Source organism: Podarcis filfolensis, assembly GCF_964270895.1.
Source record: "Podarcis filfolensis genome assembly, chromosome: 7".
In the NCBI taxonomy this organism is placed as follows: Eukaryota; Metazoa; Chordata; class Lepidosauria; order Squamata; family Lacertidae; genus Podarcis; species Podarcis filfolensis.
In genome coordinates, this window is record NC_139603.1 from 24,699,123 (window position 1) to 24,714,944 (window position 15,822).

The following is a 15,822-nucleotide window of genomic DNA, read 5'->3' on the forward strand; positions in this document are numbered from 1 at the left end:
ACCTTACAAGGTTATTGTAAGGCTGACTGACCTAATGCATGCATAGCACTCTTGTGATATAAGCACTGCATGCAGTAACGCTAAGAAAAATATCTTGGTCGCTGTTTTTATTCTAACAGTGGTCTGCAGGCTACTTGTTCATCTCTTTGGGACCAGAGGGACTTTGGGGGAGAGGATCCAGCAGATAACACATTAAATAAATAAAGATCCTAGACTAGATGATCCTCAGGGTCTCTTCTAACTCTAGGATTCTATGAATGTGAATTCTATGACAGCTTCACTTCCTTGATCAGGAATGTATGTGGGTGGGGCTATTTTGTACATTTTAGTTTGTCCCCCCCCTCCTTTATTAAAATTCAGAGAGATACTCAAAGTGCTGACCGTAGGGAATATGTTCACTACAAAGGAAAACTGCTTTATAAATTACTGTATTTCTTCTCCACAAAAAGTCCTGCGGACCAGAGTTCTCAGAGGGAGTTAAAGGAACTGTTATGAGAATTCTGAGCACTCATTCCGAGTTGTAATTCCGATCATTCTTCTTTAGAATATGCTTTACTATAGATATGGCCACACGTTCTAAGAAGCCCACTCAGCAACTGAGGTCTGGCCAACAGACACTGCTGCCTGTTATGTCTTTGCAGCATATTAGAACAGTAAACAGCAAAGAGTCATTTGCTGCCACAGCTTTCCTTCTTTCTGAACAGCGCATCATTAAATGTTCAGAGAGGTTCACAAAACCCCTCTTCTTCCAACAGGGACCTGGTAGCACTCAGTCATTTCTGTGGTTCTTTTAATTTAGAGTGGTTTTAATTGACGACGTCTGTACTACGCTCTTATGGTCTTATTGGCTGGTGTCGCAAAATACTTGGAAAAAGCAGGATTAAATTGTTTGCTGTAAATAGGAAGCAGATGTCAGCTACACAGTCCCCTCGTAATTTATCTCCCATCTCTAGAGGGGGATAGAGACAGGAGCAGTGAGTATTACGCTTGCTCAGTTTTCCCTTTTCTGAGTATCACAGTCCACTTCCTCAAGCCATCCTCCTGAGCCAGCAACTCGGGTCTATCTTCTCCTACTCTCCATGGCAATTGATATTAAAATCAGGAGTAAACTGGGGTAAGCCTGCAGCTGGCACTGATATTCATGACCTCCTCTAAATATTTATCCTCACAACACTCCACCATGTCATAATTATTTACATCATATTGGGCCCACCTAGCTCTGCTTTTAAGTGTTTACATTTTCTCAATCCAAGCACTGATTCCACGCAGCCATAACTGCTCTGTAAATATCCCTATCAGTCCGGTTATTCCTTTATCATCAGTATCTGACAGAAAAGCAAAGAGATTTAAAAAAAATGTCATTAAGGAAACACAGTAACATTGAGGACACCCTTACTTGAATGGTGAAAACAGGAATGAGAGTGTGCTTTTCTTCTTCTGTGCCATCTTAATCTGAGAAAAAACGACAGGTTTAAACAAAAAGCAGTGTACTGTATACTGTTAAGGAAATGAATTACGAAAAATATGGAGATGCATGCCAACCTTCTGCATCTATCATACACAGGATTTTTATTTTTTTATTTTTTTAAATGCAGCCTGAGCATGTTTCCTCAGACGCAAGCCTCAGTGTTCGGTGAGGCTTACTCCCAGGTAAGTGTGCAGCCCTAAACACAGCCAGTGGGGGAGAAGGATTCATATATATGGTTTGAGAAGGGAGGAGCTTGGAGAGGCGCAGTGAGCATTACCTCAGGGTCCTTTGAGTGGATCACTACAGGTCTCTTTAGAGATCGACTAAGGTTACACCTACACCAGCTTTCTTTCCCATAATGGATAAACCCAAATTTAATTTGCTCTGGTGGTGTCCCAGAAAATCCGTGTTATACCTGGTTCTGACTCCTCAAGTGAAGACATCTAGGAGCAATATAGTCCAAAAATGTACCCAAAGAGAGGCATAAGAACCAGGAGCAGCAACTTATGCCTTCCCCTCAGTATAGATGTCCAGGAGCAGACCATTCTTGTGGGACTCACTCTCATCCAGATAGATACACACACAGAGAGAGAGAGTCGTGCCTTGCGATCGAAACCCAGAAGTGAGTGTTCCGGTTTTTGAACGTTCTTTTGGAAGCCGAACATCTGACGGGGCTTCCGATTGGCTGCAGGAGCTTCCTGCAGCCAATCAGAAGCTGTGCTTTGGTTTCCAAATGCTTTGGAAGTCGAATGGACTTCCAGAACGGATTCCGTTTGACTTCCAAGGTACGACTGTATATCTATCTATCTATCTATCTATCTATCTATCTATCTATCTATATCCTGCGCTTCCTAAACATTCAGAGAGGCTAAAATTCACACCACAAACTAGATACAGATGCTGGTGGACTCGCATCTCCCATCAGCCCTAGACAGCATGGCCAACAGCCAAGGGTGATAGAAGTTGAAATCCAACAAGCAAACAAGAAGGGTGCACAACGTTAGCCGGGTTCAGGAGGAGTTTCAAAATCTGGGCACATTTTGTAAGAAGGCCCCCTCCTTCGTTGCAATGAAACATACTTCAGACACGTAAGAGGTCCTCTTTTAATGACCTTAAAGAGCAGATAGGCACCTATGGGAGCTGGTCTCTGGGTCTGAAACAGATGAATGGCTTGAGTTTGGGAACATTTGGTTTTTCTGCTTTCTTTGGCATGTACCAGAAGCCACACGCACAGATTGTAACGGGAATGTTCCAAACCCGGCTGAAGAGGAAATGCAAACCCCAACTCTGCAAATGCTGGCGATTCAAGTCCCAGTTGCTTGAATAGGACCCGTGCCAGCAGAACACTTTGAGGATTGCCAGCAATAGTCATTAGCGAGATTGGAATTCAATTCCAGGACCCATCTGACCCCGCTGGTAGAATGCATTGCTTTCAGTGGCAACAATTCACACTGGCTAGCCAGAGTTTGTCCCTTAAACTCCTCATTCTAATACAGTATTATACAGTATTATACACAATACCACAAGTATCGTGAAATATTTACATTTCTCCTTAAGTCAATGAAAAGTATCAAGCTGTTACAGTAAAAAACAGATGCAGGGATTTAAACTAAAATTACTTGATGCTGCTGCTTCTTATTTATAAATTCAACATCTTAGAAAAATTCTTTTATCGTTTTAAATTGCAGTCTTAAGTATTTAAATGCGCGCTCTCGCTCTCTCCACTGTAATAGCTTTTATAAGTTATTTTTCCACTGCATATATTTAGAAAGACATGTGACGTTTGCATTTGAGCAATATTTCATTTACCTTAAATTGTTCAAGAATCTGAGCAGCATTCGTAAACATACTCTCTGCTTTAAAATGAGCAGTGTTGTTCAGATACTCCAAAGGTAGACTCCCCTGAAAAAGGCACCAATAACCCATGTTTTATGGACACATTGTGGATAGCTCAGTTGGTTAAGAGTGTGGTGCTGATAACACCAAGATTGCAGGTTTGATCCCCATAAGGGACAGCTGCATATTCCTGCACTGCAAAAAGCTGGACTAGATGATCCTCTACAATTCGAAGATCCGATGAAGCCAAGACTAGAAAAACATGTAAGCAGTTTCTGCGGGGAAACAGAAATTGCTACTCTACAGTACCAAGTCATTATATACCGAAGGGCAACAGGATCTCGCCTACCAGTCTCTCCCCTGCCCCATGGCCATGACCCCACACCACTGGCATCGTGCTGACCCATCACAAAAAGAGAGAGCAACATGCTTAACTGACGTGCACCACGCCCCCAGGACGCATGCCAGCCACGCCCCCGCCTGCTCTCCACCCCCTGGTGCCGGAGCATGAAGAAGAAGAAGAAGAAGAAGAAGAAGAAGAAGAAGAAGAAGAAGAAGAGTTTGGATTTGATATCCCGCTTTATCACTACCCAAAGGAGTCTCAAAGCAGCTAACATTCTCCTTTCCCTTCCTCCCCCACAACAAACACTCTGTGAGGTGTGTGAGGCTGAGAGACTTCAAAGAAGTGTGACTAGCCCAAGGTCACCCAGCAGCTGCAGGTGGAGGAGCGGAGACATGAACCCTACACCACCAGAACACTACACCACACTGGCTCCACCACTGGTGATATGGTAAGTTTAATTATTAAAAATATTTATGCCCCCATTTTTCCTTGCAAGGGTTGTTTTATGTGTGTTGGCGTGGTTGCTCGAGAGCGAACAGGCAAGACCCCCACTGGTCTTTTCAAGGCTTTATTATCTGTGCAAAACATACACAGTGCAGAACGTCTCAATTCCAAGTCTGCTCAGTCACTAGCAGAATCTGGGAGTGGGCCGTCTTTAAACTTTCCCCAGCAGAGCAGTCTTTTGACCCCCATCCTACACCTCCCCTCTCTGCGCATAAACTGACTGCGCAGATAGGGCGTGGGCAAAGGGGGACCTGCCTCCTCCCCGCTTTGCTCAGGCTCAGTGTTGCAGCTCTCTCTTGCATCCTCCGACTCCTGCATCCCTTCCCCACTGGAGGCTTCCCTCAATCAAGGATTCTAATTGCATAACCAGGAGAAGAAGGAAAAACCCAACAACTAGCATGCATCTTACCACAGAGTTCAGGGGGAAAGGGACACCAATAAGAGAAGCCATCAGCGGTGCTATATCAGCCTGCAGAGAAAAATACACTCAGTTTAAGGCTGTGAAGCGAAGTGCTGTAAAATTAGTAAAGGTAAAGGGACCCCTGACCATTAGGTCCAGTCGCGGACGACTCTGGGGTTGCGGAGCTTATCTCACTTTACTGGCTGAGGGAGCCGGCATACAGCTTCTGGGTCATGCGGCCAGCATGACTAAGCCGCTTCTGGCGAACCAGAGCAGCGCACGGAAACGCCGTTTACCTTCCCGCCAGAGCGGTACCTATTTATCTGCTTGCACTTTGACGTGCTTTCGAACTGCTAGGTTGGCAGGAGCAGGGACCGAGCAACGGGAGCTCACCCCGTCGCGGGGATTCGAACTGCCAACCTTCTGATCGGCAAGCCCTAGGCTCTGTGGTTTAACCCACAGTGCCACCTGCATCCCGACTGTAAAATTACAAAGTCGAAAAATCCGTTTTGATGTAAACAAAGTGTGAGGTCCTTTAAAACTTGCTGCAGACTTTAGGTCTTCGAAATAATACTGTCCACGTTTTACTGCTTTTAGGAAAATTGAAATGTAGGTCAGTACAGAAGGGAGACAAACGTCACGTAATGCCTGGAACAAGAGGGGCTCTGTGCTTTTGGTGGGGGGAGGCAGGCACAAGGCGATCAAGGACGCACTAGGACTGAATGCTGCCTAGGACCTTTGCAGACATAATGTTCTCAATCTTCTAAATGTGGCTGTGCAATGGGGAAAGTAGCAAGGGCTCTGCTCTCCAGTCTAGCATTCAGCATCCCACAGTGAGCCTCTGCAAAAACGATAAGCAGGATGTGAAGGCAATAGCTCTCGCCCACAGTCGTTCCTCAGCAGCTGGCATTCAGCAGCATGCTGCTTCTGATCTGAGCCACTGAGGTAGCCATCTTTCTCTTTTCGTTTTTACAATTCATTAGAGCACAATTTTATTAACTGAAAGACTATCAGCTCCTGCCAACCTAGCAGTTCAAAAGCACATCAGAGTGCAAGTAGATAAATAGGTACCGCTCCAGCGGGAAGGTAAACGGCATTTCCGTGCACTGCTCTGGTTCACCAGAAGCGGCTTAGTCATGCTGGCCACATGACCCGGAAGCTGTACGCCGGCTCCCTCAGCCTATAGAGCGAGATGAGCGCCGCAACCCCAGAGTCAGTCACGACTGGACCTAATGGTCAGGGGTCCCTTTACCTTTACCTTTTACCAGCTTTTAGTACAGTTCCATGCAGTAGGTTCAATACAGGTGTACAGCAGCAGCAGACAATCAATGTCATATATAAAGAACAAAAGCTTAGTCCGTTAAAGGGAAAGATTGCAGTGGAGGTTTGTGTGTGTTTTTGCAAGAGTAAGAAGAAAGCAAGAGATAAAATGAGATGACCTAGGCTAGGGTTGCCCAAACTTTTTTCAAAGAGGGCCAGATTTGATGAAGTGAACATGCGTGAGGACCGACCAAAGTTGTTGAGCTTAAACTGCCACAGGGGCCGGATGAGGTCCCCAAAATGGACTTTGAACATGCCCAACCTAGGCAATGAGTCAAGCTTTGTTCAAATCTTGGGTTCTCCAGAGCTTTTGCTTGTTTAAACAAATTCTATGCAACCATACATTGTGACATTATGTTAGGGGGAAACACTATGGAAAATGAGAATTCTGACTGGAATGATGTACCCATCTTATAATAATAATAATAATTAATTTGTACCCTGCCCATCTGACTGGGCTGCCTCAGCCACTCGGGGAAGCTGCCAACATACATATATAGAAAACACAACAAAACATTAAATAAATGTTCCATGAGTTGCCCCGTTAAAAGGGTTTGCAAACCCAGTTACAAACTCTAAGTGTTAAGGGTGATCCTGATTATAGCGTTAGAGCTGGCCGACAGTAACACTATGCCATAGGTGTGATGGAACTGAGGCGGAGTTTTGCCCACAAAAGGGAAAGGAAATGTTCGGCATGCTTTCAATCTCTTCCCTCCGGTTAGCATATTGAAAATGTTGTCATGCCTGCCCAGTTCCATATTGATCAGAACAAATAAAATCAAATTACCTGGCTATTTTTTTAAAAAATGTTTTTGCTATCTCCATAAATCATTCTCCCACCTGCATGTCTTGTGGTAGCTTAAATTAAAGACAAATGTTAACCAGCTGTAAAGTACCTGGTTGACATCTTGCCGCTTTAAGGTCTCCAGTTTCCAATCTACAAAAGGATAAACAGAGAATTAAAGACCATTTGCGACACAGGCCTAACCGACACGAACAGATCTGAGGGGGAAATAAGCCCTTTGAGGCTTAATGAGTTGTTGGTCTCTTCTGCTCCATAACACACTTTTTTGCTGCTGAAACGAGAGTCATGCTTTGCCTCAGAACAAAAATCTAAGAAATTTACTTAAAGTAAACTATTTCACCTTTTTAAAGCCACAGAAAGACAAATTTTAACTACTTACCGATGTATCAAGTTTTGAAAATGAAGTCAGAGGCATAAAACTTCGAGCCACTTTAAGATCATACCCTGCTCCTATCCACAAGTTTTAATTTGTATGCCACTTTTCCATACATTAAACCATACTCAAAAGATTTTACATAATTAAATCTGTGCCATAAACTAGATATAATGAGCACTCATATTAAGAGTGCTCTGTAGATTGATAGCTGTAGTCTTATATATATACTAACCTTTTACGCTCTTTCACTCTTGTCTAATGTTCCTAACCCTTCTTTTAGACTCCCTTGGCTTCTTTTGGATTCTTATAGACTTTTATATATACTTTCTGTTTTAACTCCTTTTAGTTTAGTTTAAAAACAAGCAAACAAACAAACAAACAAACGTTTTTAGATTTTAAATGATTGTACCCCTCCCTCCTTATGCTGGTCTACGATTGTAATAAAGATTTGTTATTGTTGTTGTTGTTGTACATAATTAAAAACACAGCAAATGAAACACATAAATGAAACACATAAACACATAAATGAAACACATCAAAAGGTATACAACTGTAATCGAACGATTTCCATGTAAATCATTATAAGAACTAGAAATAAAGATATAAAAGCTTAATATCAATAACAGCAACACAACAACAAAAACCCGAAAACCCCAACCCAAGAGTCACATAATATCTTGGGCTTAATAATAATAATAATAATAATAATAATAATAATAATAATAAATTATTTCTACCCCGCAGATCTGGCTGGGTTTCCCTAGCCACTCTAAGCAGATACCAATGAAACCTTTGGCTGTGCATGCAGCACACAAGCAGGAAGTCTTCCAATAATTAGTTTCCCATTTTTATTTCAACTGGGAAAGTATGGTTAACAGGCTAGGTAGATGCCATGCTATGAAGCCAATTTAAATGCTTTGGATCAAGCCATGGTTTGAACCACAGTTTCCAAGCTGAAATAAAAACAAAGCAAAGCTACAACTAAATTTTCTGGGTTTTGGGGGGAGAAAAGATTGTGTGGACAATTGGGTCTGTCCATATCTTGACCTCAGGCCACATTTCTTCAGCCTCAGGCCTCCTCCATCAGTAACATGAGTTCAAATTACCCACCCTACTTTCTGGATAGTTTTATAAGAATGTATGTGAAGCAGTTTGAGCTCTTAAAATAAAACACCGCAGCCCCTTGGTTATATTGTTTGCCTTTTCATTTTATCATATTTATCATAAATTATTATTGTTGTTTTTATTAATTATCCCTCATCTGCATTGTCCTACTATATAGGATGCTCCAAATGTGTTTCCTCATTAAAAAAAAGTCCCTGGTAAGTAAATGTGGAATTAATTTATCTTATGATTTACTAACGGCATTTGGTAGCTTCCAATTGTCCGACAGCTAGGTTTTTGCACAGTGGAAGCCATGTCGGACGTTTGTGTTCCAAGGAACATTCGAAAACCGGAGCACTTACTTCCGGGTTTTCGGCATTCGGGAGCCAAAACATTTGGCAACAGAGCCGTTCGAGTTCTGAGGTAGCACTGTGCACAGTAAAGTCCAGGGGGCTTGGATCAGATGCCTGCATTCATATCCCTGGGGAGCCATGAAGCGACTTCCATTTTCTGATAAATAAACCAATTTACCTGTGGCAGCTAAGAAGATAAAATGAGGGACATGGTGCCCTCCGGACTACAACTCCCATCATTCTCAACCACGGCCCATCCTGCCTGGGGCTGACAGGCGTTGAGGTCCAACAAACATCTTAATGGTGCCAGGCAGACTACCCCAAGATAAAAGGTTATTACGCCCCTTGTATTTTAAAAGCATACAGAAAAAATATGACCCGCATACAGTGCTATTTTTTCGAGAAAAATAGGTGCTGGAATTCACCATGAACCCCTCCCTTGTTCCCTTTTTGCCACCTGAGAGGTGCCAGAACTGAATTCCGGCGAGTTGCATCTGAAAAGCCCTGCCCACACATCTACCTTTTAAAAATGTGTCTTCATACTGTTGCGAGGCGACTTTTTGTGGAGAGTTGATTCCTGCTCCCCAAGCAACGAGTGGTGTTAATGTTTCTGACGGATGACCAGCCCCATGAACCCCTAAAAGAAAACAAAGTTAGAATTACTTCATAATGAATTGCTGCCCCTGCAATGGGCCTTAACATAGAACATTAAACCGTTAAGATTGTTATTTTTAAAACATTTGAACTTGTCTAGTGTTACCCACTCAGGAACCTCAGAGGACGCCTAATGTGAAATGGATGTGTCAAATGCTGCACTTCTATATGGAAACTTGGTTGATTCATCTGTACCCATGTGGCTTATGCGAAGCTCTTGACTAGACTGCTGCAATGTGTTCCGTTTGGGGCTTCCCTTGAAGACAGTCTAGAAGCTGCCAAACACAGCAGCCAGGCAACTTGACTAGCACTGTAAAGCAGGGACGTGTGATACCTATTCCTAAAAGATCTGCACTGCTTACCTGCTACCAAAGCTAATTTATGGTGCTAATGTTAGTCTGTAAAACTCTATATGGCTTGAGATCAAGATATTTGAAGGTTTGCTTCTGTCTTATCCACACACACACACACAAACACACACAAGGGTGGCCCTATGTAAAGCAGTATCTTTTCTATTGTGGGCACCCTGGCTGCAGAATTTCCTCAGCACAAAAATACTGTTGTCTCCTATGCTAGCTGCTTCTAGGTGTCATAGAGTAACCAACATTTATTCAATCAGATTTATGGAAATTACATTTAGAGTCCACCTTTCCTGCAAGGAGGTCAAAGTGACGTACAGTGGTACCTCGGGTTACAGACGCCTCAGGTTACAGATGCTTCAGGTTACAGACTCCGTTAACACAGAAATAGTACCTCAGCTTAAGAACTTTGCTTCAGGATGAGAACAGAAATCATGCAGCAGCGGTGCAGGGGCAGCGGGAGGCCCCATTAGCTAAAGTGATACCTCAGGTTAAGAACAGTTTCAGGTTAAGAACGGACCTCCAGAAAGAATTAAGTTCTTAACCCAAGGTACCACTGTACAAGTTTGTCCTGCTTCCCATTTAATCTGCACAACAACCCTATGAGGTAGATCAGGCTGAAGGACAGTGACTGGTCAAAGGTCACCCAGTGAGCTTCATGGCCGAGTGGAAATTTTAACCCCGGTCTCCCAGGGCCTTGTCCAGCACTTTAACCACTGCACCACACAGTCTCAGGTTTTTGCTGGATTTTCTGATTTGCTTCGTATTTTTGTTTTATAGGGGTTGGGAGGGGGTTGTGTTGACGTGTGCCTTTTTAATAGGTTATTGTATACTGCCCTGGGTTGAGCTGTGGATTACAAATGTAATAAATCATAAGAATTCTAACCAAATGCAAACGATATCCTTACATGAGAAAGATCCAAAGGTATTTCTGTTCCTAACACATTTTGAGTGGTGGGACACTCTCTTTATCAAACACTTCTTACTGCTTGGGTCACCGAAGCAGACTTTGCTGCTTGACCTCTCTCCTCTGACCTCTATTTCTATCACATCACAGAATGTGTCCAAGAAAAAAGGAAAATCTTTGGCATTTCCATATATAAAGCAAAAGAGAAAGAGTTTTCAATAAATTAACTAAAACCGGGGAAGCAATCTGGGGGGGGGGGTTGGATTAAGAAGCCTACTTGAGTGGATGGGTACATTCTGAAGTTATATTAATACTTCTGAGGAGAATCACCATGAGAAAGATTAATTTGGGGGGGGGGGTGTAAAGGCAGCCTTGGTGTTTGTCTGCATTTTAGTAGTGAAGGCGCATGAAGAAAAAGGTCATGTTTTCAAAATCCTCACCCCAGTCTGTCATTCCATGGTCTGAAGTCAAGATGAAAGCTGTGCTGCCATCATTTCCATAAAAATCCTCAAGCATCGAAACAATTTCTTTTACACCTTCATCGACTTTCCTAATATTGTTCTTGTATTCTCTGGAGAGGAGAGAAAGGAGCTGAATGTTTTGACATGATTATAATAGAAAATGAATCCAGACATTCATTAAGGCAAGAGGCTTGAGTTACAAGGTGATCAACCAAAGCGGAAAAGAAAAGAAATGCAAGAACAAAGAGTAAAGTTTTCTCTTTAGTTTCCATATCAATAATATCCCCTTGGTACATTACACTAGAAATCTGGATCCAAAGCACTCTATCCAATTAGTTTTTTAAAAAGTTATCTCCAGTGGTACAGGCAGCCATGATACAACTGGAGATGCATTTGAAAGTTCAGCTGACGGATTCTTTAGCACTCTCTCCTTTTCCCAACACTAATGTAAAATTGCAAAATGACTCTTTGCCTACAAACCCAAGGAGCCCTGGGAATCATAGTTCTAAGAGGGGACTCGGGACTCTAAAGCATGCATAGGCAAACTCAGCCCTCCAGATGTTTTGGGACTACAACTCCCATCATCCCTAGCTAACAGGACCAGTGGTCAGGGATGATGGGAACTGTAGTCTCAAAAACATCTGGAGGGCCGAGTTTGCCTATGCCTGCTCTAAAGGAATTTATCAAACTACATTTTACAGCTGCAGGGGAGATGTCAAGGTGGGGAAGTGAGATCTTGTATCGTCTGGGATATAGCCTTCTTAACAGCGGTGCCACAATTATGTAGCACCTTCTGCAGAAAAAAAGACACTGTCCAGCTTCAGGCATTTTTGTTATGGCGGATCTCCTGCAATGGTAACATGGCTCATGTCAGGGAACTGCCATCGGCTCAGAGGCGAGAGATAGAAGGGCAGTTGTGTTACAGGGAGCCTCCGAAAATCTTGCGAAGCAGTTCCTCTTCCGGCGAGGAGGAAAGCCCCACCTCTAGTGGAGAAGAGGTGCAAGGACCAGAGGATGCTAGGAAGAGCCTTAACGCGGAGCCTGAGCAAGCCGGAGAGGCGGGGAGAACGTTGCCATCGCCCTTCTTGCGCAGTAGTTTGAGGCGCAGGGAGGGGCAGAAAAGGCTGGGGGTGACGAGACTTTTATGTTGGGGGAGGTCCAAAAACAGACCACTCCCGGATTCTGCTAGCGATTGAGTCAGACATGAACTAATGACGCTCTTCACTGTAAATAGTTTGCACCAAAATAGCCTTTGTAAAAGACAGGTCGGAGTCTTGCCTGGTTACTTGCGAGCAACCGCAACAGTACCTGATAGCTAGTTTTAAAAACAATTGTAAATAAATATTATGCGCTGGGTTTTCAGCAGTTGTTATTGCTTGATGTCAAAGTTCTACAGATTGCCGTAAGACTTTTGTTAGGAATGCAATTAAGGGTTAAACTACGCCCGCTGGAGTCGCTACAACAGTTACATCAAAATGTGGCTGCAAGCCCTGAGAAATATGGAAGGGGCTGAAAGTTGTAAAACAGCAGTCTCTACCCCAGTCCCTTCTGTGCTCTGACGCATGAAAACCAAGCTTCTCCCTTAACCACAGGTCTGGATCCTAACTTTCTGCTTTGGGAACCATTGAAAAGTTTGCTGCCGTTTCGATTAGAAAGGCCACGGTGAAATATGTTAACTAAATGCTTAAAACGCTGTATTAGCATAAATGAGTACGTTTGCCTACTTTTCCAGAGTCGTCATTTCAGGTTTAAATACATATATCACAGGAGGGATTTACATGGATGATACGGAAATATTAAAGTGACAATTTAAATTTCACAAAGGGTAGGAACCCCCGTTCTAATTATGCATCTCTAAAGTACTGGGCTTAACTCCCTCCCATTGCTATCAATTGCACTTAAAGCTGCTTAACTTTGACAGGATCTTACAAAGGCTGCTATATTTTAAAATACAGATATTAATGCACTGTACCTCGAATGAGGCCGATGAACATGCCCGTTTGTGTCTATCCCCAATAAGTGCAGGAAAAAAACAACTTTCCGCTCGTGCAGTTTAGAAAGCAAGGTTTTGTTGTTTCTGGCAGAGCGGAAGAAATCCTGGATAAGAAAAGACAGTTGTAAATTATCCTGAGAGCAAGCAGATATCCAAACTTCTAAAATTTCACATTTTTGTTTGATGCCACCAGCATGTACGCAGGAAATCGAATTCTGCAGCAGTCCTAGTCCCCCGGATCCTTGCTGCTGGAAAGAGTTAGAGCAAGGTAGAGATGTCTGATAGCAAAGCAGAGAGTCAGACAGAGAGACCATGGCTGCAGCCATGGAAAGTGCAGTGGATCGAATGTTAATGCAAACTGTGTCCACATAGCTCAAGGGTAGAGGAAGGTTGGCCAGGGATCCACTGGATCCCGAGCCAATTCATTTTCCAAAAAGGGGCCCAATCCAGGTTCCTAAGCTGCACCACCCTGGCTGGTGTGCGTTGGTAAGGCTTTGGATACAGCAGTTAATATCAGGGTGGATAAAAATCAATAATTTTTTTTAATGGATTTTAAAAAAGGAAAATTGGATTTTTTAAAATTTAAATTGGATTTTTCGCCCCATAGGACGCACCGGCCCATAGGACGCACCAAGTTTTTTGGGGGGGGAAATAAAGAAAAAAAAATTATTTCCCCCCCCAGGCGCTTGCGGGGCAGGCAGCGGGGAGAAGCGCTCTTCTCCCCGCCGCCCGCCTGCAGACCAGATCCGGGGACAGCAGGAAGACGCGCTGCGCCTCCCAGCTGTCCCCGGAGCTTGCGGGGTTGGCGGCAGGGAGAAGCATGCGTCTCCCCGCCGTCAGCCTCCAAACCACATCGGGAGACAGCGGGATGGCAGCTTTCCGCCTCCCCGCTGTCCCTCGACCTTGTGGGGCTGGCGCTGCGGCTCTCCTCAAGCCTGGAGAGCGAGAGGGGTCGGTGCGCACCGACCCCTCTCGCTCTCCAGGCTTCAGCGAAAGCCTGCATTCGCCCCATAGGACGCACACACATTTCCCCTTCATTTTTGGAGGGGAAAAAGTGCGTCCTATAGGGCGAAAAATACGATAAATAGGATTTTTTTAAAAAAATGCTTTTGGAGGAAAAATCTTTCTAAAGATAGTTTTCTATTTAAGCTACATTATAGTCCAAAGGCTATTCATTAAGTTTTTCATGTGTGCTAAAGCTCAGTCTAAGCTGTTGTTGTTTTTAATTGTTTAACCACATCAGTTAACAAACATGGATACATATGCTATAATGTTATTGTTTTCGTTAAATAAATTGTTTAAATTGTTATTAAGGAAATGATTATTATTCTCCTTCCAATAAAGTACAGCAGAAAAGTTGTCCAAATATAAACAGTTAACTTCCAATCGGGATTCAGGCCTCATCATGGGACTGAAACTGCCTTGGTCGCGCTGGTTGATGATCTCCGGCGAGCTAGGGACAAAGGTGAGAGTTGTTTCCTAGTTCTGCTGGATCTCTCAGCGGCCTTTGATACAATCGACCATAACATCCTTCTGGACCGTCTAGAGGGGCTGGGAGCTGGGGGCACTGTTATACAGTGGTTTCGCTCCTTCCTCCTGGGCCGTGTTCAGAAAGTGGTGGGGGGGATGAGTGTTCAGACCCCTGGGCCCTCACTTGTGGGGTGCCTCAGGGTTCCGTCCACTCCCCCATGCTTTTTAATATCTATATGAAGCCGCTGGGAGAGATCACCAGGGGATTTGGACTGGGTGTCCATCAATATGCAGATGATACCCAGCTCTACCTCTCTTTCAAATCAGAACCAGTGAAGGCGGTGAAGGTCCTGTGTGAGTGCCTGGAGGCGGTTGGAGGATGGATGGCAGCTAATGGATTGAAGTTGAATCCTGACAAGACAGAAGTACTGTTTTGGGGGGATAGGGGGCGGGCTGGTGTGGAGGACTCCCTGGTCCTGAATAGGGTAACTGTGCCCCTGAAGGACCAGGTGCGCAGCCTGGGAGTCATTTTGGACTCACAGCTGTCCATGGAGGCGCAGGTCAATTCTATATCCAGGGCAGCTGTCTACCAACTCCACCTGGTACGCAGGCTGATACCCTACCTGCCCGCGGACTGTCTCGCCAGAGTGGTGCATGCTCTAGTTATCTCCCGCTTGGACTACTGCAATGCGCTCTACGTGGGGCTACCTTTGAAGGTGACTCGGAAACTACAACTAATCCAGAATGCGGCAGCTAGACTGGTGACTGGGGGCGGCCACCGAGACCACATAACACCGGTCTTGAAAGACCTACATTGGCTCCCAGTACGTTTCCGAGCACAATTCAAAGTGCTGGTGTTGACCTTTAAAGCCCTAAATGGCCTCGGCTTCAACAAAAGGAACCTGAATCCTGCGGAGTGCAGCGGGAACTCGTGCTGCGCTCCGCTGGCTTCAGGGGGCTTTCCATGAAGCCTGGAGAGCGAGAGGGGTCGGTGTGCACCGACCCCTCTTGCTCTCCCGGCTTCAGTGAAAGCAACGCGAAGCCTCCGGAGCACGTTGCTATCGCTGAAGCCAAGGAGCCTGCATTTGCTCCATAGGACGCACACACATTTCCCCTTAATTTTTGGAGGGGGAAAAGTGCATCCTATAGAGTGAAAAATACGGTAAATGAAGTTTTACTGTGATTTAAATCATGATTTAAATCAAATCCACCCTGGTTAATATTCAGCCCCGGTGCTCCCAGCCAGCACTTAGGATTGATCTCTCTATTCGCTTAAACTCTCCCGGTAACAAGTATCCCCCATCCACTTCTATGGGAAAAACTGAAGGGGTTATTATATCAGCTATGTAACTGATGCATGGCTCCTGCTCAAGACGCTTGTGACCTCAATGTCAAGGAAGTGTGAGAATCCCATCCAGGCATAACAGTTTCCCAGTTGGAGTCCTCAGAGCATATCCCATTCACTTCTA

General features: G+C 44.3%; 1 protein-coding gene across 12 annotated transcripts in view; it reads right to left on the bottom strand.

Moving 5' to 3' along the window:
- PIGN (phosphatidylinositol glycan anchor biosynthesis class N) overlaps positions 1-15,822 on the bottom strand; it is an 87,353-nt gene that overhangs the window by 53,500 nt on the left and 18,031 nt on the right. For all 12 annotated transcript variants that reach the window (XR_014550586.1, XR_014550587.1, XR_014550588.1 and 9 more), the window contains 7 exons: positions 12,863-12,987; positions 10,870-11,000; positions 9,030-9,146; positions 6,768-6,808; positions 4,561-4,620; positions 3,278-3,370; positions 1,397-1,452 (listed from right to left, as the gene is read on the bottom strand). Coding sequence is in view for 9 of the 12 variants with exons in the window: in XM_083623748.1 (XP_083479874.1) it covers positions 1,397-1,452; positions 3,278-3,370; positions 4,561-4,620; positions 6,768-6,808; positions 9,030-9,146; positions 10,870-11,000; positions 12,863-12,987 (623 nt within the window). In the remaining 3 variants the exon portion in view is untranslated. The remainder of the gene's footprint in view (positions 1-1,396; positions 1,453-3,277; positions 3,371-4,560; positions 4,621-6,767; positions 6,809-9,029; positions 9,147-10,869; positions 11,001-12,862; positions 12,988-15,822) is intronic.